The sequence below is a fragment of the Cordyceps fumosorosea genome (genome assembly GCF_001636725.1).
Source record: "Cordyceps fumosorosea ARSEF 2679 chromosome Unknown scaffold_25, whole genome shotgun sequence".
Lineage (NCBI taxonomy): Eukaryota > Fungi > Ascomycota > Sordariomycetes > Hypocreales > Cordycipitaceae > Cordyceps > Cordyceps fumosorosea.
The window spans coordinates 290,535-309,668 of NW_017387325.1; the positions used below are offsets into that span (position 1 = coordinate 290,535).

General features: G+C 54.3%; 3 protein-coding genes across 3 annotated transcripts; 1 reads left to right on the forward strand and 2 right to left on the reverse strand.

Annotated features, from left to right (window-relative positions):
- Positions 1–2,199: 2,199 nt before the first annotated feature.
- Positions 2,200–6,474, forward strand: ISF_07964 (hypothetical protein; the record flags this gene model as incomplete). Its single annotated transcript, XM_018851567.1, has 1 exon — positions 2,200–6,474. The coding sequence occupies one exon, from the start codon at positions 2,200–2,202 to the stop codon at positions 6,472–6,474; it is 4,275 nt and encodes a 1,424-aa protein (XP_018701306.1).
- A 778-nt stretch (positions 6,475–7,252) lies between these two features.
- On the reverse strand, positions 7,253–8,674 carry ISF_07965 (tRNA (adenine-N(1)-)-methyltransferase; the record flags this gene model as incomplete). The annotated part of the gene is made up of 3 exons (XM_018851568.1): positions 7,253–8,185; positions 8,269–8,504; positions 8,554–8,674. The coding sequence occupies 3 exons, from the start codon at positions 8,672–8,674 to the stop codon at positions 7,253–7,255; spliced, it is 1,290 nt and encodes a 429-aa protein (XP_018701307.1).
- Positions 8,675–9,496: 822 nt separating this feature from the next.
- ISF_07966 (hypothetical protein) lies at positions 9,497–12,626 on the reverse strand (the record flags this gene model as incomplete). Its single annotated transcript, XM_018851569.1, has 3 exons — positions 9,497–10,772; positions 10,822–11,000; positions 11,052–12,626. The coding sequence occupies 3 exons, from the start codon at positions 12,624–12,626 to the stop codon at positions 9,497–9,499; spliced, it is 3,030 nt and encodes a 1,009-aa protein (XP_018701308.1).
- Positions 12,627–19,134: the final 6,508 nt, after the last annotated feature.

Sequence of the window (19,134 nt, forward strand, 5' to 3'; positions counted from 1 at the left end):
ATTACTCTACATATCAGCCGATTTACTGAGAAAACCGCGCCGGTCGGGGTCCTGACCGGTAAACAGGCCATTGGTTTCCGTTAGTTAGTGTCGCACTAACACGTTGATAGCAACCGAAGCGGCGGCAAGCTTCAATACTTGCATGCCATTGTAGTTGGCACACTTCAACGAGTTGAGTACAGTTTGTTACGCAACGGTTGGCGGGTGGCGGACAATTGTGGCGGCGCCATTTTCCTCGGTGTTACCAACTGCGCCATTCCCCAGTTCTCTTCCCAGATCGTCCTGTCGGAGACGAATCAGTGAGACATTCTGCATGTCCAAGACACAAAGGCTTGCTAGCCGTTTGTCCCCCTCAAAGCAGTCGAGCCCGCAAGAAGCAGGTCCGCACCATAGTTAGTCGGTCCATTCAAGCGCGAGGCTGCTTCTGAAGTCATGGACGAAAAATAGGGGTTTTCCATGCTCAAGAGACTTGGCCAAGTCTCCAGCACAATGGTGCCGGATCCCATCGGCCCTCGAGGAGACTTCTTTTAGCGGCCAGCTAATAATAACAGTATCATCGCGCTGGTCCTGGAGGTGATACCCACACGACGACAAATCACCTAACTTTTAGTTACGGGCTACATCCTAGGCGCCATGGGCCATGACACCACCTCCGGGACTTCTTTAGCACGCTGTTGTTGCAGACCCGACTGGACTAAGGTTCTGGGCCAGCCCGCCGGGCCATTCCTTCCCTGCCGTGTGCCAGGGACCACAAACAGCCGCCGTGGATTCTGGATTCTGACAATAATAAGAGAGAGGTTTGGCGGTGCGTGCCAAACTGCTCGACCTGCTGCCTCGTTCCACGGCCCACCGTCTGCGCCGCATATCAGTTAAGTGCTCGCGCGCTCATCAACTCAGCACCCAGAGACAGCCAGGCAACCCGGTCGGTCGACAATGGCCCGCTCCGTGTCTATCATCAGGGGGGGCGTACCGTGTTGATGCCCAATTACAGCGCCATCCCGGCACCGTCGCCCTCCCATAGGACGGAGTTGTGTATGCAGGCCGATGGGCAGGATTCCACTTGCATCACGGCGCAGTTCGCCAGTCAAGTACTGGTAAGTGGCTGCTTGGGGGGCCCGCCCTGTCCACCCAACAAGATTTCTCTACAGGTCGTCGCCTGCTTGCTCATACTATGCCCGAGTTGGCACTCTGGTCCTTTTGGCGTTCGGCGACTCCAGCCAAAGAGAGGGGTGGGCTTTGCCTGGGGATATGCGGCCAGGGCCTTGCCTTGAGCCAAAATAGAGACTTGCTCAAGTTCTGCACGCCTCTGGACATGTGCTGCAAGTGCCGCCACCAGATACAGAGCTTGCAGTCGTGTCCATGCCTCCTCCTCTCGCCTTGCCCACTTCATTGTTTTACTGCAGGTCTTGTTGCTCGTCTAACTAAATACCATGGCTATTCCGGTCGCCACACCACCTTGATATCTCGTTGCCATCTCCCTTTTCCCTTCTCTCTTATTATTGTGCCTTTGCCATTGATTTTGGCGCTTAAGTTTTCGAACGGAGCAATGCCAGGCAAAGCTGTGCGCTATTCTACAACTCGACTACTACCTATCCTTTACGTCTTATCCCGTCATTAATAACCCCGCCTTACTTCACATCACTCTATCCGTTTGCTTCTTGATACCCTTATTTCTCTCTTCGACTTGGCTCGCAGTGCCAAAAGAGCAGTTTTTATCAGTCCCTGGCCCCCGTCAGCTTACCCGCACCCGCACACTGTCGATTTTCGCTCCCCACCACCACTACCTCGCGTCGCCAATTCCCCTCCCTCCACCTTGGACATTGCTCTACTTCGTATTCATATTGGTGTGCCAGTTCATTTCAAACCGACTTGGCTTTGTTTTCAGCCTTTTACAACATTCTGTGTCTATAGTACACCCTTGGAAAGCTGCTGGCAGCATTACCCGGATCTCTTACCCGCACGTGCGACAATCTCGGGCCTACTCATCTTTTTGCAACATCACTTGGCCAACAAGCCAGATTCTGTCAAGAGGCCAACCCTTGGAAAACGAAACCACCTCTGTCTTTTTCTTACACGGGGCCATTGGAAAGTAATTGGTTCTTCGACTTTTGTGTCACCACCCACGCACCATCGTAAAGCAGGCTGCCGCATACTATGAGTCAAATCTGCTAGAAGTCACCCGCTTCATGCACCGCCACCATGGCATCCCTCAAGCGAGAGTTTGGGGGATACGGCCTGCCTGCAAATCCATCCGATGGCGTTCGATCAAGGAGGGTGCAGGCTCCCACCGCAGGAGGCCTACCTCGGCCTGTCAACACTAATACGACACGGGAGGCACTTTCGTCAAAGCCTGAGCAACCTAGGCTGCACCATTCGAGAATCCCCAGCAAGTCGGTACGTACAGCAGGAAGATTTGAATCGGGGCTGCCGATTCCGACCTCTCCCCCGCAACACCATGAACCCAGACGAATGCCCTCCATCAGCGTTTCCGGCTCCGCCTCGTCACGAAGTCGCACCCAAGGCAGCCTGGATTCCTCCTCCTCCGGGGTCTCCTATGAGAGCAGCCTGAAGAGTGTTGGAGAGCAATACAGTAAGCCAAGGTCAATTACATCTCGCAGCGCAACAGACCTTGACGAGAGCCGCCGTGTTTCCGCATCATCAAAAAGACAGTCAATGGCATCGATTGATGAGGCGCTTGATATTTATCTCGACATAGGCTCAAAATCAGCAAAATCAGATGTAATAGCCTCGAACAAGACACCAGAATCAGGCTTGGCCGCTGCAAAACCTCCATTTATTTACCCCGAGCTGGATCGTTATCGCAATCATGAACAGCAGCCCTCACTGGTCCCCCGCAAGCTCTCAATTGATGCGTTGTATAAACTGTCGACGCATGACCTACCACCTCCTACTCCTGGTAGTGCTGTATTTTCAGGAAGCAGCTCACAGTTGAGTATGGTCAGTGCGAGCCCTTCGACTAAGTTCTCAGCATCACCGGGACCCGGCCCTTACAGCCGCGATACGACACCAACATCAATCTCGTCACAATCACCGGGCCTGATTGCACCGAGTCGCCCCAGCTACTACACAAAGCCAAAGCAAACCAGCCCGGCGCACTCTAGGCCTCCGGTTACCCGCCGACGAGCCGGTAGCATTTCCCAAGACGTTGACACAGTTGCTACGGAGCCTCGGGGTCTAGATGCCGTTCGTGAGTCGGTAACCTCCTCCTCATCAGGTTCAACAGTTAGGGAAGGGGGCCAAAGCACACCAAAAAAGCGTTCTGGAAAGGTTGCGGCGGCGCCCCCAAACCCACCACCCAGGAAATCGTCTCAAAGGTTTCGCAAAACCAAGGAGGATACGACAACGGAGGACGAGAAGATACGTGAGGTCAATACCAAAGCAATAACTGCGACTTCGTCTCCGCAACGACCGCCTATACCGCTTCGCCCAAGTCGGAGAGGAACCCCGGACTTGAAATCGCAATTGTTCGACCCCATCCCTGTTATTCAAAGCAACCTCCGTGGCAGCAGGCCCGGCTTGGGTGACAGAAGGGGCAGTGCCTCGACTAGCCATTCTCGCAAATCATCGTCACCGGCAAAGTCTTCAAAGAATTCATCAATATCTCAACTTCCAGTCGATCCCGGCAGTGCTTTAGCCTCGAAGGAAACCCCAGCGTCTTCCAGACCACAGACCGCAAAGTCGACTTCAAGCGCCAAATCGTCATCAACTAGCCGTTTCAACTTTTTTGGGCGCAGAAAGACAAGTGAAGACCTGGAGGAAAAAAAAGACACGCGGAAGCTTACAAGAAAGGGTCCGGCGGCAGGTACAGGTCACGAAGGGTATGGCAAGGTCGGGGCAGTGCGTCGCCGAAGTGGTGGCGCGACTAACACGTATAATTACGCCGGACCGCAAGCATCTCAAGAGACCATTGCAAGCGACGACTCTTTCTTAGCCAACCGCATGAGCCCTGTCATTATTTCAGGCGGCGAAGTGGTGGAGAACATGAACAAGAGCTTCGAATCATCGCCGAAGGAGAAAGATACGAGCCAACCATTCAGCACGCAGAGCAGCGCACGTTCGAGTGTTCTTCAACCGTCTTTACTGCCGTATAGGGAGAAGCGTTTCTATAACAGCAGCGACTCGGAAGACGGTTGCGAACGACCGACCTTGGCTCTTCGCCGCTCTGTCCAGAGACTGCAAACTGCACCGGATAGCCCTCTACGTCTCCCGCAGCCGATCAATACAACAGGCGTATTCGGCTCGCCTCTCACAAGCATTGATACCAGCGTACTTACGGATGACTCTCATCTGGAGCTTCACAGAGATCAGTCCCTGGACTCTACTGTCTCACAACAAGCTTCGCGCAAGTTGAAGAAGAAGCAACGCTCGCCGCGAAAGTGGAACTTCTTCGGACGGACTAAGAATACACCAGAGCCTGAAACAGCGGCAAATGCTACCGTTTCCGCTACTGTTACGACGGTGGAAGTCAACAAGCGCTCTGTTCCATTCTATGCAATTATGGATCCTTCTGAGCATGGAGATACCGACGACGCCAAAGTCCACGACGTTTTGTTTGCAGCGAATGTTCTTCCACAGCGCTCGGCAGCTACGTCTTTTGAGATCCAACGCCCATCGCCTGTTCTTGACAGTACTATAGCCGCCAGTACGTCGGCGCCTGCTGAACAAGCTGTACCAAGGCCACTTCGCCGACCGAGCCGACTACAACAAGTTGGTCGTATCCCGAAGGTTGCTACTCGATATCACAATCCTGCTTCTCCAAGAAGTTTTTCCCGGCCCTTCAGGGCAAGCTTACAGCAGCAGCCACCACAGCTCAGCCGTTCAGAGCCAATCGAACCAGAATCGATCGCACAAGGCCAGAGCCCGCAATATCTAATCCCCCTGGGAGCGTTTCCTGACGAGTTAACGATCGGAAGCACCACGGCCGAGACTGCCTCCCCAGACCCCCAGTCCAACAATGACATCATAGACGACACTTCACAAAGAGAGTTTTTGTCATTTTCGCCAAGAAAGTTCTCTGTCGGAACGGCTTGCACAAGCTCTAGTTCATCTGGGTTTTGTGCCTATGCTGGAGCTACAGCAATCATCCCTAAACCAGATGATCCACCGGTTGAAGACGAAATCTGGGATGAATACAATGATTTTTTGGGTGATGATTCAGACCGTCTCAGGCGGTCAACGACATCTTCCAAAGGCATCCCGTTCCACCTGGAACCTTACCAGCAGAAGCTTGGGAAAGCATTCCCGGTTGAATCGCCTGTTGTCGCCGAGCGAAAGGTTTCCAGGCTTTCTAACATGTCACGGTCAAGCTACTGTAGCGCCGACATGACTGAAAGACTCAAGGCAGCATTTCAGCCACACCACTCCTCCATCGGCGCCGGTGATGAAAGCCTCTGGATGAAGCGAAATAGCGCCGAACAGGTTGGATCGCGAAGACATAGCTCTGCTTCCTCCAAGTCTCGGTTTTCGGGTAGCAGCTCCAGCTCCTTCGACTACAGCTCACCCCTGGCTCAAGTCAACCTTCGTGTTGGCTCCATGACTGTCAGCAAATGGCTTACGTTTGGACATGTCCTGTTCAGTGATATTCGTCATGAGTTGATTGCCGACAAGTCAGACTCGTCGTCTATCGCATCTCGCCACTCTATCTTGGTGATTGATGGGCTTGGCAACGATGACTGGTCCTTTTACGTGGCCGAGACATACCCCAAGGCTAATTTCTACAACCTCTCTCCTCGGGCGGCGCTGGATGATACTGCCAAGAAGGGAGAATCAAACGCTCTCCTCAGCCCGCCAAATCACCACCAAGTCCAGTATCTGGATCACCTGGCCAAGTTTCCCTTTGCCCCTCAGAGCTTTGACTCCGTAGTGTACCGCTTCCCGGTCGCCGCGCCTGAGTCCCACTATCGCAACATTATTGCTGAGTCCCGACGTGTGCTGAAGGCGGGAGGGTATCTTGAGCTTGCTATTCTCGATCTGGACCTGAACAACATGGGCAACCGGGGTCGTCGCACAATGCGGCAGTTGAAGGAGATGATTCACGAACAGTCCCCCGGCACGAGCCTTGGATCTGCTGCCGACATTGTGGTCAAGCTGCTGGGCGGTGGCGGTTTCTCGAGCATCCGGGCCGCCAAAGTAGGCGTACCCGTGGCGAGCTCCATCACCCAGCCGCGGAGCAGCGTCGGCTCGCGCAGGAAACCGCAACCGCAGGCCCCGCCGAGCCTCTCCGACATGATGAAGGAGAACGGCCCGGCGGCGGATGCCAACATCACCAAGATGGTGACGCGCGTTGGCCGTTGGTGGTACACGCGCTGCTACGAGAATGCAGCTGGCGTCAAGGAGGGACGCAACAGCATCTGGGACGACAAGGCGCTCTTGAATGAGTGTCGCGAATTGGGCACCAGCTTGAAGCTCACCGTCTGCTGCGCCCGTGCGCCAGACCGAGTGGCAAGCCTGTAGCCGAAGCTCCTTGACTTGTATACTTTGTCAATTTCTATGTTTCTACTATTTTCACTCTTAGAAACATGTCGCAAGAGAAGCGCAAGCTATTCCATTGGGTCTCATCGCAGCCAATGGCGGCGACATTTCTTTTTTACAACACACCAGATTTGGCAGTAACAGCTCTGCCGATTACCTCAGCACGATAAGGGCTTCGCGCCCGGATGAGAGATGTAAATCTGCATCTCTTCTTTTGTTCATTCCCAAATTCTTTCCTATCTGAGATCTCCGAGCTCCAGTCATCCTTCGCGCGTCAGATTGGCTTTGCCATCGTTGGTGGCCTACGATCTGAACGTTCTTCTCTTGGGTTGCCTCGCGGTAACTTTCGAAGCAGTGCTGGACATTGTGTGCTTTTTGCTCTTCTTTTGCTTCTGTTTTCTATCAACTTTTTTCTTTTGATCTGGCTTGTACTGTTGCATATTGGTTTGGTTGGGCGGTGGGTATTATACACATGGGGATTCACGTCGTCACGATGGGCATGAAACGGAGTGGCTTAAAAAAGGGGACAATTTCTTTTTTGGAGGATTTGGGTTGTTTCTGCGCACATGCATATAGATACCCCCATCACATTACTTGGTTGCTTGGACAGCGTTGGCATAATTAGCAGGCGATTATTCATAATTCACAGTGTTTCTTGTTCCACTCTATCGTACAACGTCGCGGCGATGTGTCCGTCAATCTAACATACAGCTATTGGCTACAATAGTACACAGTTTATCCAAAATGTTACCTCGGTATGTTATTCTTCTGCTTCCTCCTCGGGCTCCTCGGGCTGTTGGCGGTTCACTCCCTCGGGCCACTTGCGGTACACGGCGATGAAGCCGCCGCCGGCGACGCGCCCACCGACCTTGGGTCGCATGACGACGACCGGTTCCTGCTCCTCCGAGGGGCACGCGCCCTGCGTGCCATCCTCGCTCGGTGCTGGTTTCGGCCTGACAATCTTGACGTCCCAGTGCCTGCCGCCGCAGCCGCCGTCGCGGACGCCATCGGCGGTGGAGGTAGTGGGCAGCTCGAGGACCTTCTCGAGCCGGAGCGGGGCGCCGGTGGTGAGGGCCCAGGACTGGAACTCGGCGATCTGGCTGATGGAGGGGTTGAAGAGGACGAGGACGGCGTTGGGGTGCAGCGCGCGGATGAGGCGGTCAGCGCCGTGGGTGTGGGCGGCGGGCAGGTCGAGGACGGCGCGGGCAAAGATGGGGCGGCCTCCCGAGGCGGCGAGGCGCGCGGCGACGTAGTCGTCGACGGTGCCGACGTGGAAGTCCATGTCGGCGAGGTACTGCGCGCGGCGGAAGTGTCGGACGAGCTTGTAGGCGGCGCGCGTGTGCTTGCCGCTACGGTCGAGCGTGTGCAGGACGGCGCGGCGCGAGGCTCGGTAGGCGGCGAGAATGGCGGCGTCGGAGGCGGGCAGCTCGAGCACGTTGCCAGCGGCGACGACGTTGCGCGCGAGCGGGCTGCTGCGGAGGACGTGGCGCAGGTGCGCAGAGACGGGCGGGTTGGCGGCGTGCAGGGCGCGGGCGATGTGCAAGCTGAGACTGCCCATGCCGGTGCCGGCCTCGAAGACTTCAAACGGGGCGCCGTCGTTGTCGGGCCTTCCTTGGTCATCGTCGTCTTCGCCTGGGCGAGTCGGGTTGAGCTCGAGCAGGGACACGATTGTCTCTGCGTCGCTGGGATATATCTAACAGAACGGGCGAGTCAGTCTTTGGTCAATGAATGGTCTATGAGTGGTAATATGTGGTGCTTTGGAATTTAGAGACGCACAGGCGTGGCTGATCGGACGCTGTTGACAATGTAGCTGGCCAGGGTAGGCTCATGGATGGCGACGGTGTTGCCCTGATCGTCGACGGTGCGCTCCAGGATCTGCTTCCCAATCAGGTCGGACGCGGCGACCGAGGCGCCATACGATAGCTTGACGTGGGCGTCATGTCTGATTGGCGCCGTGAGGTGCCATTTCGGGAACTTGACGCCTTGCTGGCGTAGAAAGAGCACGTCGAACTCTAGCTTCCTGGTCAGCGGCTGTCGGGAGAATGTAGGAGCAAGACGAACCTTTCACTGTTCTATATGATGAGGAAAACCGTTTGCACGTTTCTCTTGTTACTCTGGGAAGAATACGACATGAATGTGTGGCCAACATCATCGCAATACTGGAAAGGAGTTGAGATTGCATGTCAAAATTTGGCGGTCGGCACTCCACCACCAAATATCGTGTCTAGCGCCGCGACTCGTGAGGATGACATGCATGGCTGATGAAACAGGGCGAGGAAGAATTGTCAAGGCCGGATGCCTGGAATTTTTTGCATATATTCTGTGTATTGAGATTGCGTAAAAGAATCTCGACACGTGATGTTACGTATTGTGTGCAAAAACTGGCAGGTGCCAACCAACAATTATTCCTGCCAGCTGCCACCCAGCGTCGCCACTTTTGCATCAAACGAAAAGAGCAGATCAATACCTCGTGATATTTTTATTGGGCTCATGCCTCCTTGCAGTACGCCCCGTTCGCTATCTTCCTCCCTATGGAAATAATAATAATAATATTGCAAGCAAAGACCATGCTGTCGCTCATCAAAACCGGCCCACTGCCAAGTTGGTATCGTTTCTCGTTCTAAACCCTTCTCGATCAAATGTTAAAACTAATGGTACAGTAAGGGAACGAGCAAGACCGCGAGGTCACGGCGTTTGCTTCAAAAACTCCCAGGCCAGCGCAAACGAATAAGACAGAAAGAAAATAAGGAATGTTCGAAATCGAGCAAACGCGCAAGAGAATTAACAAGTCGCATCGAAACGACAAGACCGATGAGAAGATGCTGTAGCAAGCTTCTCCCGCAAGATTCGATCGACGTTGAGGGTAATGATAAGGTCGTTGGCTCGTCATGCCGTCTGCCCACGTGTATCTACGGCTACGACGTAGCCAGGCAGAGGGTTGTTTGGTGTGTATATTATGCCGGCCAAGGCGGCAGGAAACGAGTTTGAGGATCCAAGAACCGGCTCAGATGTAGCCCAGCCGACTGCCGCCCCCGGACAGCTCGAGCCCCGTGACCCAAGAATCGGACGACTCCAACTCATGCAGCGAAGTATGGAGGTCCTCCTCAAAGTACGGGTGCAGCTTGACACCAAGATGGTCTTCGAAAATAGCCATAGCGGCATCGTAGCGCCGGCGGCAGCGCTTCGTCCATGGACTCAATCGCACAGGGCTGTGGTAGCAGTATGCGTTTGACTTGGTGTCGCGTATTCTGCACAGCACCTTCATGCTCTTGAGCGTCGCCCAGAGCTCGGTGGTGGCGTGCTTGGTGTTGTCCGATTTGGGCTCCGTCGCATACATCAGCTGGAGCAGAGCGTATCGAACAATCAATACTTCGGGTTCCGTTTCCCCATTCTTCTGCTCCAGCTGCTTTTGCACAGCGCGGAGTTCGACAGCAATCTTTTGGAGACGGTCAAAATTGATATGGTTGTTGAAGTAGGCAAGGTCGAGCCAGGCTCGGACGACATATGGATGCCGTCTTCCATAGATTGCTTCTAGCTCGTTGGCAAAAAGCGGAGAGCAGCCCCAGAGAAGCTCGGACAAGACAGCAGCCCCATGATTTTGCTGTACTTCGTACAAGCAGTTGAAGATGAGTCGCAGGGGGTGGTTGCGATCCAAGTTGGTTGTCGAATGCGCAGCAAGATACTTGCAGAGTGACGAGACGAGGCCCAAGTCGCGGTTCGCCATGCCGGTCAACAGCTCAAAGATTCCCAGAGGTGATAGCGTTTTCAGGTCTTCCTCCAGCTGCTTAAACGCCCGCATAAGACACTGACCACCAGTGTCGGTATCCAAAGCCTCGAAGAAGAAGTTGGCCTCGAGAAGAATTTCGGAGGACCACGCACCCCACGTTTGGACCACCGTCCAGCCAACCTGTGTGCCGACTTCGGTCTCAAATTGGCGGCACTGAAGCAAAGCTTTCCGAATATTGCTGACGAGGACTTCCTGGGCTCGGACCAATTCGGGAGTATGGAAGTAGATGGGAGGCGGCGGCGGCGTCGGTGTTCGACAGCGAATATGTGCGGGCAAATCAACAGGCTGCTCAAAATCGATGAGGTCGTACTCTGTGACACCCTTGCGCTTGAGATATGTGCCGAGGTTCACTACCCGGCCGTTGCGGACGAATTCGGAAATTTTGCCTTCAGCATCGCGTTGGAACTTCATCCCCAAGAGCCTCTTCACTTCGTCTTCGGTATTATTCTTAGCAAATCCCCACTGCGAAAATCGTGTCTTGTACATTTTCGGCCTACGCACACATTAGCCAACGACTCGCTGCGGTTTTCGTCCTGACTTACGTGGCTTGGAAGTTGTACTTCTCCGCCATAATGCCCATAACTTCTTTGAGAGGCTTACGATCGTCCAGATATAGTGAGCGGATGGTTGGTTTATGGTGCTCCCAAACTTCTGCGGGGACTAATTCTCTGCCCGGACGCAAACCATGACCTCGAAGCGCGGATACTGCCTGTCGCAATGCCTTTTCTCATGTTAGCAATTGTTGGTGGGCACTATTCATCGGCTATCTTACCGAGGGCCCTGGCGAGGTAACATCGGCGGTTGTCGAAGGAGTTGTCGGGGTTGCTGGGGTCGCCGGAGTTTGCGCTACCTTCTCGCTGCTAGGAGTGGTAATGGGAATTCCGGTATCAAGTTGAGGGCGGGGAGGCTGTTGCGGTGGCTGCAGTTTCGAGCGAAGCGGCTTTGGAGGTTTCGGTGGTTTGACAGGAGCCTTCCCTTTATCTTTGGCAGCGGCGTTGAAATCCAAGGTGATCTGGTGTGCTTCCTGAATCGGCTTGGGCTTGGGTGGCACGGGCGGCTTTTCGAATGAAGTTCTTGAGAACATGGAAGGGCTGTCGGGAGAAGGCTCTTGCTTGATGTTAGGGGGCGAGGGGGGGCGCCAAATCGAAAAACCAGGTGTTCCTGGGATGGCTGCGCTCCCAAACGCGCCTGAACACGAGGTCTGTTGCGGCTGGGTTGACTGGCTGTCTTGCCTGCTAAGCTGATGGTGAAGCTGCTGGGCTGAGTCGATCGGCTGACTAGTCTGGCTCGGCTGCGTCGTTGTTTGAGTCTGCTGCGTTGGTTGGTTGGGCTGAAATGGCTGAGACGGTTGCATGGGTGGCCGTGACTGGTTTGACTGGGCCGGTTGGGGCGTTGACACATGTTGTCGATTGCTTAATTGCCGATTCAGCTGTTGGTTTACTTGGTGTGCCGCCACGAAACTCATCTGCTGAGGCATCTGAGGATTTGCATGCAGCATTTGTTGAGGGTCTTGCCGTGTTGGTTGCAGACTTTGTTGGCGTTTGTTCGTATCAATGTCTGGCTTCAGAAAGGTCAGAATATTCCGCTCGACGTCTCCAAACATATGGGAATCGGCATCTAAGCCTTGGTTGTTCGGTAGACTTTTCGGCTCTCCACCAACGGGGGTGCGCGCTCTCTCCTCCTGGAACCGTGAAAAGCCAGGAGCAACGTGGGAGCGAACGACACTGATATGAGGACTCGCAATCCGCACATTCGGAAACGTTTCAAAGCCAATAAGTGGCGAGCCAGGGCCCATGCTGTTGAGGTCAGGCGGGCTTGTGATCCTTGAGAGAACGTCGCCGAAAGAGCCATAGTGTGACTCCACGGGGCTGCCGACAGGGCTCGGCGCTTGGTTGGCATGTGCAGTACTGGCAAAACTGCTAAAGTATGAGGATAAGGATGAGTTCGTCAACGAAGGGTCTGTTTCTGCAGGACTGGGGGCGGTGTTGATGATGGGCCTGGGCGGTAGAGGAGGCACATAGTCACGATGTTCGAACTGTGCGACAAGGCGTCCTACACCACTCACTTCCGGCTGTGATGTGGTGATTTCGTCAAAATCGATCAAATCCTCCTGGTCGTTGAACGTGTTTTGGTTGCGAAAATGAGAGCCATGACCAGTCGGAGTGGGCGTCCAGTCCATCGCGTGCGAATCCATACGATGCATATCGTCCGGCAACCTAGCGAGCTGCGACGGAGCGATGGAGCCGAAATCATCTCCTGAGTGAAAATACGTGTGTTGATTCATATTACCATAGGCGTCAAGCGCGAAGCCAGACGCCCGAGCTTTGTCGGATTCATGGTCAAACATGGTGGTTCTGCCTCAGCACCGGGATCAGGACGACCCAGGCTCGGCAGGCAGCGTGGTTGGTGATGGGGTCAGGCGATTTATTAGCCGTGGCCGATACCGTTAATTTTCGATACGTGAAGGCATCCCTTGCGAGCCGGCGAGCCAAGACGAGCGAGAGCGAAAAAAAAACCGACAGAGGTCAACGGCAGGTGTGGAGAGGCTCAACGGTGTCGCCCATGCTAGTTGTACGGCGGCGCTGTCTATGCGAGATGACAAAAGGTCGGACGACGGCTGAATGGTAAACGATATCTGCGAAGGGATACCATACGGTGACAGGAAGTCCGGATAGAGCGACGGTTGTGATCAGGAGTGGTGGAGGTGGTAATTGTGAGATTGGTCCAACCTGTCAATGAGGAAGCGAAGTTGTGTGAGCCGGTCGTGCTTAGGGTGAGGTGGCGCAGCAAACACAGTATCTGGTTTACAGAAAAAAAGTCGAGACAAGCAAAGCCGGTCGCTATCAAGAAAGCCGCTTTAGATATGAAAAGGAACGAAAAAACACTCGAAGCGAAGCGCCGTTATGCCTCACCAGTTAGCAAGCGTCGAGAGAGTCAGATAAGAAGCAGCCAGAGCAGGCGGGGAGTGGAGAGGAAAGTCGACAGAGTCTGTGGTGGGAGAGGGGGATGGATGTAACCTGAGGCGAGCCTGGGGGAACGGCGATTACAGCACTACAGAGACCAACTAACGCAACAAGGCCATCAGACTGGGGGAAATGGAGTAGGGCTGCCAGCCATGGCGAGCCATTGTGTGAGAAGGCCTGCTAGGGGGAGGCAGCATGTGAGGGAAATGCCACCATCGGCCTGAAAGAGAAGGTGAAAAAGAGTCAAGCCACCACACACGAGCAGGAAGCGCCAATCAAAGGACGCGGATACTGGCCCCTGGCTCGATCCCGCATCCAAGACCTTCCGGGGAGGGCACAGCTGGCTGCAGCTGGGACTCCTGAGCCTCGTCCCCCAGCACTCCACCAGCACTTCGAGAAGCCAACCATCCTGTGGCGCGTTCTAGTGGATGGTTGGATGGTGGAAAGGGTGGTGGCCTGTGGGTGCTTGCTGTGTGTGTGCTGTGGCGTGGCGTCGCCGTTCGCTGGGTTGGTACAGACGGACGGACAAACCTTGGTGCGAGGAGCCAGGGAGCGCCACCATCCAAACGAGGACATGAGGAGTGGTTGCATCGGCCTCTGGCGACCGGAGGGTCCGATGGCGCGCCTCGCTCGTCATGACATGACGGCAGGCCTTCATTTCCCCAGAAAAGGCCGGAGACGCTGCAACAGTCGAGCCTGCGAGCCGCGACGTCTGTCCTCGTGGGCTGCCCTCATGCACCGTGGGACACTCACTCGAGAGGCGGACCAACTAACCTCTCGACCCTGAACTCGGCCAAGATCCAAGATCCTGGGGGATTGCAGGGCGGGCACCAGTCCTGTGGGTACGCAGCAAAGCTGAAGCGGACACGGCCTAGTATTGTGGGCATGGCAAATGCTTTCGCCGGTGGTGTTACTGGTCACTCCGAGGAGTAGGTATTCGTCTTGCGCATCACTGGCTCTCGCGGGCCCGTTCTCTTTGGCGCCGCCATTGGCTAGAAGAGAGAAGGGCGAACTAACTACTTACATACAAGGTACCGAAGGGCTAATCCGGACAGCCAAAGAGATACGGAAACTGCACACACACTCACTGACTCTGGCGGCTTTTCGGGAGCATCCTAACCACCTACCTAGGCTTCGGTAGGTCATGCCACCGCCACAGAGGGCAACCTACTGCGCCGTCGAAGGGGAAAGGAAAAATTTGGCGGTGAGGGTGGGGCGGGAAGAATACACGACTCAGGCTGACGAGTGGTATTACTGCGCAGCAGACGGGATGATGGAAAGACGCAATGAGGCAACGATTTTGTGTGTGTGCTGAATGGACTTGGGGCAGGCCGCTTCGGCGTTGTGGCGCCGCCCCATATGCGAGAGAGAGGGAGCCAAGCCAGTCATGATGCGCTGGTGGGCGGGAGACGGGACGCATGAATGGAGAAGCGGCGAGGAGGACGCAGGAGGGGGCAGCGTGGACAGTAGCCGACTCGCTCGCTCACTGTCCGCCGTCAGTCAGCTCCCACTTCCGATAGCCGGGGAGAGAGACACTGAAGCGTGGCAGAAGCAGAAGCAGAGGCAGGCAGGATGCCCTTGCTCGCAGGAAGCACTGGGCCGGACAAGGCGAGACCTGCAGGTTTTTGTCTATGAATAGCACCGAGACCGCCCCAGGTCTAAGATGGTGTCTGTCTCACTGATCAACCGCGAAACCTCCTTGGCATGGCTTTCTTGGACAACAGGCCCGAATCAGTTCAATTCCCCGGCCATGTGGCAGAGAGCCACAACGTCGTCTTGACCTTTTCCGTTGGGACGAATGATGGGACGGCCAGGGCGAAAGCAGAAAACAGACAAGCAAACCGAAACTTGTTGCCTACATGCCTACCACTAATTTTTCGTAGCCCAACGGTCGAGTCAGCGGCGCTGGTTGGCTTCCGTGCTTGCCACTACCTTTGCACTGTAGGATACCAGTAACCAACTAACTGCGCAGCACTGATCACAGTCGCAGCAAGTGCGGGTGCGGGGAAGGCGACCAGGGACCCCTTCCAATAAGGTTTTTTGTGTAAGACCTGCCTGATCACCTCAGTGTCTACAGATTCATCTGCACATATTGTTTGTTCAACGCCGATGCTGCGAGATGGAATGGATGACGGGAGGCGGCGACGACACAGCACAACACACAGCAGCCAGCGACTGCACTGCACTGGTGGCAAGACGTGATCAACTCGGACACCGAGTTCAAGGCAGCGCCGCGCGCTAATTTTCTTTTCGGGCAATCTCGTCATCTCGGATTCTGACGCAAAACTCCACAGCTTCACGATAAGGGCCCATTTTCGACCTATTTTCCACTGCCCGGGTATCAGTTTGTGGAGGAGGCCATGTGAAAGGAGTCGGCCGCGCCCGTTGAAGAAGAAAAACTTTTTAAGCCAATGTCCATCCGTTCCGAAAACACTACGGGGGATTGCGCTGTCCTCATATTTAGGAGCTCATGGCATGAATTGTCTGTCGGCCCGGCATGGCCCAAACGCCAGTGCAATTTCGATGCAGGCGAAGGTGTCAGCGTCAGTCCAGGCAGAAAGCCCGGCGACTATGCATAGTGCAAGGTAAACGTAGCATTCCGTTTTTTATTAACCTTAGTATTTTCTGGTATAGCAGCTTTATTATCGCTTGATATAGCAACTAACGGCGTCGTCCTTGGCTCATTCTCCCTTTCACCAGCGCGAAACGGCACGACTTGCACAGGCAACCACTACCGCCATAGCCGGTGGACCAGAAGCCAGAGCAAAAAGTTAGACCAGGATTGACGCCACAACTCGCGCCGCTAGACAAGAAACAGTTGCGTTGCGGCGTCGTACAGGGCCGGAGCAGCTGCATTTTGCAGGCCTACCCTGCCTTGCCTTGCAGCCTTGTCGAGCGAGACATTCCAAGGGCGAGGTCTCAGATTATTACGAGGAGTTGACGCCAAACCAACTGCCACCACCCGTAATAATCCGCACCCTTCCAAGTCAAAACAAAGACGACACAAAACGTGGAAAGCACAGCGGCTGAGAACCGGCGATCGTCGCGACTAGGAGCCACTGACTCTAATTAAGGCTTGGCCATTTCTGCTATGCCTGCCAAGCAGGGCATTCCTGCTTTGCGAAGACGGGTAAAAGATGCTGTTCATGCGGCTAGAGGTGTCCATGACGAGGAAACTGCAACTAGCATTGGCCGCAACAGCTGCCATCGTCGTCAACGAAGGAACCTTTTCCAATAAAGATTCCTCCCTGGCCTCCCCCCTTGCTCGTTTGGCGGAGCGGCAGACTCGACATCGACAACAACGTTAAGCATACCCCTGCGATAAGTGGCCAAAGCAGCTTCCTATTTCGACCACCAAAGAGGGGAAGTGTGGAAGCAGAGCAAACAAGGGTCGGCGCGGCCAACGCATTGAGAAATAACAAACAGCGAAAATAGAAACGAGACATCAGGCCATGTTTCGTTAATCTTTTTATTTCGTTTTTCCTCCTGCTGGCGCGGACCAGCGTGTTAGCCGGCCAAACTGTTGACTAGGGGAATCACCACCTTTTTCATGATAAGCGCCGAAACTGAGCTTGACAGATGCTGTTGAATCAGAAATCCTGACATTGAGGGGTTTTGGATTTACAAGGTGTGGCGCGCGTGCGCATGTCTGGTCGGCATGCGGGCGCAAGAGGCATTGTCGAACCTGCTACTCCCCGAACCCATTCCGCGCAGCTTCTACTTTCTGCCGTCCCTCGTTTGTTGGAAAATCAACGCGTTGTCAGGCTGCCGGGGGGGGGGGGGGGGCTGGCTGGCGCGAATCCCTCGTGAGCCAGCGGTAGCCGTCACAACAAGCACAGCACCACCGGTTTCAGGCTCGTCTCTGCGCGTCAGTTCATCCTCTGCATCTTCCTCTGCCGAAAGCCATTACAGTCAAACGTGACTAAAACGAATTCACGAATTGGGCATAGACGGACGGGGGAGGGGAACAGTACCATGCCAGCGGGACAAGCTCTCTTCTCGCTTGACATCGGCTAACACGGGGATTCTATCTCCTCGATTGCCCATCCCGCCCATCCCGTGGAGTTACGGACGCAATAATGATCCCTTTCTCCCCGCGTTTGGGTCAATACACACACGCACGTACGCTCATCATTTCGCAGTCAATGACACGACCCCCTCTTCACGGGAGGAGCCCGTGTATTCCCCATGGGGTCTGAAACTGGAGAGCAGCTACTTCATGTCGTACACGTCTGGGGTACATCTGGTCATGTCCTTTTTCTACAGTGACCCGCCAACCAGTGCTTTCTTTTTTTCCCTTTGCTGCGATACCTCCATTTCCTTCATGTTGATAAGTATACTACCTCGTCCTGGGCGATCCCTCGAAGTACAATTTTCTTGCTAGGCTCAGTTTCGTAGTATGTAATGGAAATACATCCAACGCCCAGCCCCCCAAATTGGGCCAGCCCAGCCAGCAACGCCGCCCACATCCCGGACATGGGGGGAATGGGCTAAGCTGGTTGGTGTATGGACGTCGAGTCAGGTATCGAGCTGTGTCTTGCGCCGCCGTTCGATAGGGCTGCTTTCATGTTTCTCTTCACTTTAACTAATGAAGAAGGCCAGGAAAAGATGTCAGGACTTGTCGTCTTGATAACCGACAAAAGACGTGGCTTGCCTCGCGGCGCGCCAACCAGCCCTGTACGCCCAAGCCACGTTGCTGGGAACGGGAATGGAAGCGACGGTTGCTATGACCCTTGGAAAGCAAGGGTCAGAAAAGATGAACTAATTGAAATGAACAGAGAAATCAGAGATAGATTCGGCCCTTGTATCTCGTCGCGACAAAGGGAGAGGGCGAGGCGGACACCGACCGAAGAAAGGGTCTTGCCGTCGCGGGGTTGTCCCCCCCACCCAAAACGCAACGGCTTTCATTTCTCCCATCTGCTCTTGCATCTTCTATCAAGGCGAACATGGCCGTTTCAGGTTTTCCTCCATGTGCAGAAACGACAAGACGAGCTCCTACTGCGATGGGGACGTTGGTTGAACTACAAAAAGGCCCCGAACACGAACATCCGGTCCTCTATTTTCGCCTCCTCTATGTCCGGACAAGACATTTCACCCCCGATCCAAGCGAGACCGATGCGAATCATACATGATCCATTATTCTACAAAAACCGTCACAGTTGCGTAGGGCAAGGTATCATGTTCGGGATCATGTATTAGTCTATCATAATCTGCACAAGTCCCCTTCCCCCCTTCCCACTCCCTCCCGATGACATAAACGCTCGTACCCGACATCATCCTCTCCAGTCATATCGAAAGTTCACTGCTTTTTTGCTCCTCGCGTTGCGGGCGACGAGTGGAGGAGCAAGGGCGGTGAAGTCAGAAGGAAAGCTGCCTCATGGATTAGAAGTAAAGAAAAAAGAGGGAAGAAACACGCGCCGGCGCTGCGCAGACGCCTTGGAGCTGGCAGCCCCTCGTCAGATATCCAAAAGGCAAAGACTCGCGCTGAGAAAGAAATAGAAAAGCGAGGGTGAATAAAAGGTAATAGTACAAATTAGAACCACGTTAAGAATAGGTATAACAACAGTAGTAGGTGAAGAAAAGAGTAGAAATACAAGTGGGAATCATGAGTCTAAAGTGACGAAAAGTAAAAAAGAAAAATCGCTTTCTGGTCCCAGAAGAAGAATGACAAGTCGTAAAGTAAAAGTAGGTAAAAATCAGGAAGGAGAAGACAACAGATGAAGATGATGGAGAAGATTAAGAAGAAGAAGAATAGAAGGAGGAAAAGAAGGAAGCAGAAGATGATGAAGGAGAGGAAGGGAAGAAAAAGTTGAAGTTGAAGAAGGAAATGCCCATGACGTATTTTCAAAGCACTTGGTCTGCTAACTTAGCATCGGCATGTGTTTGAACGCA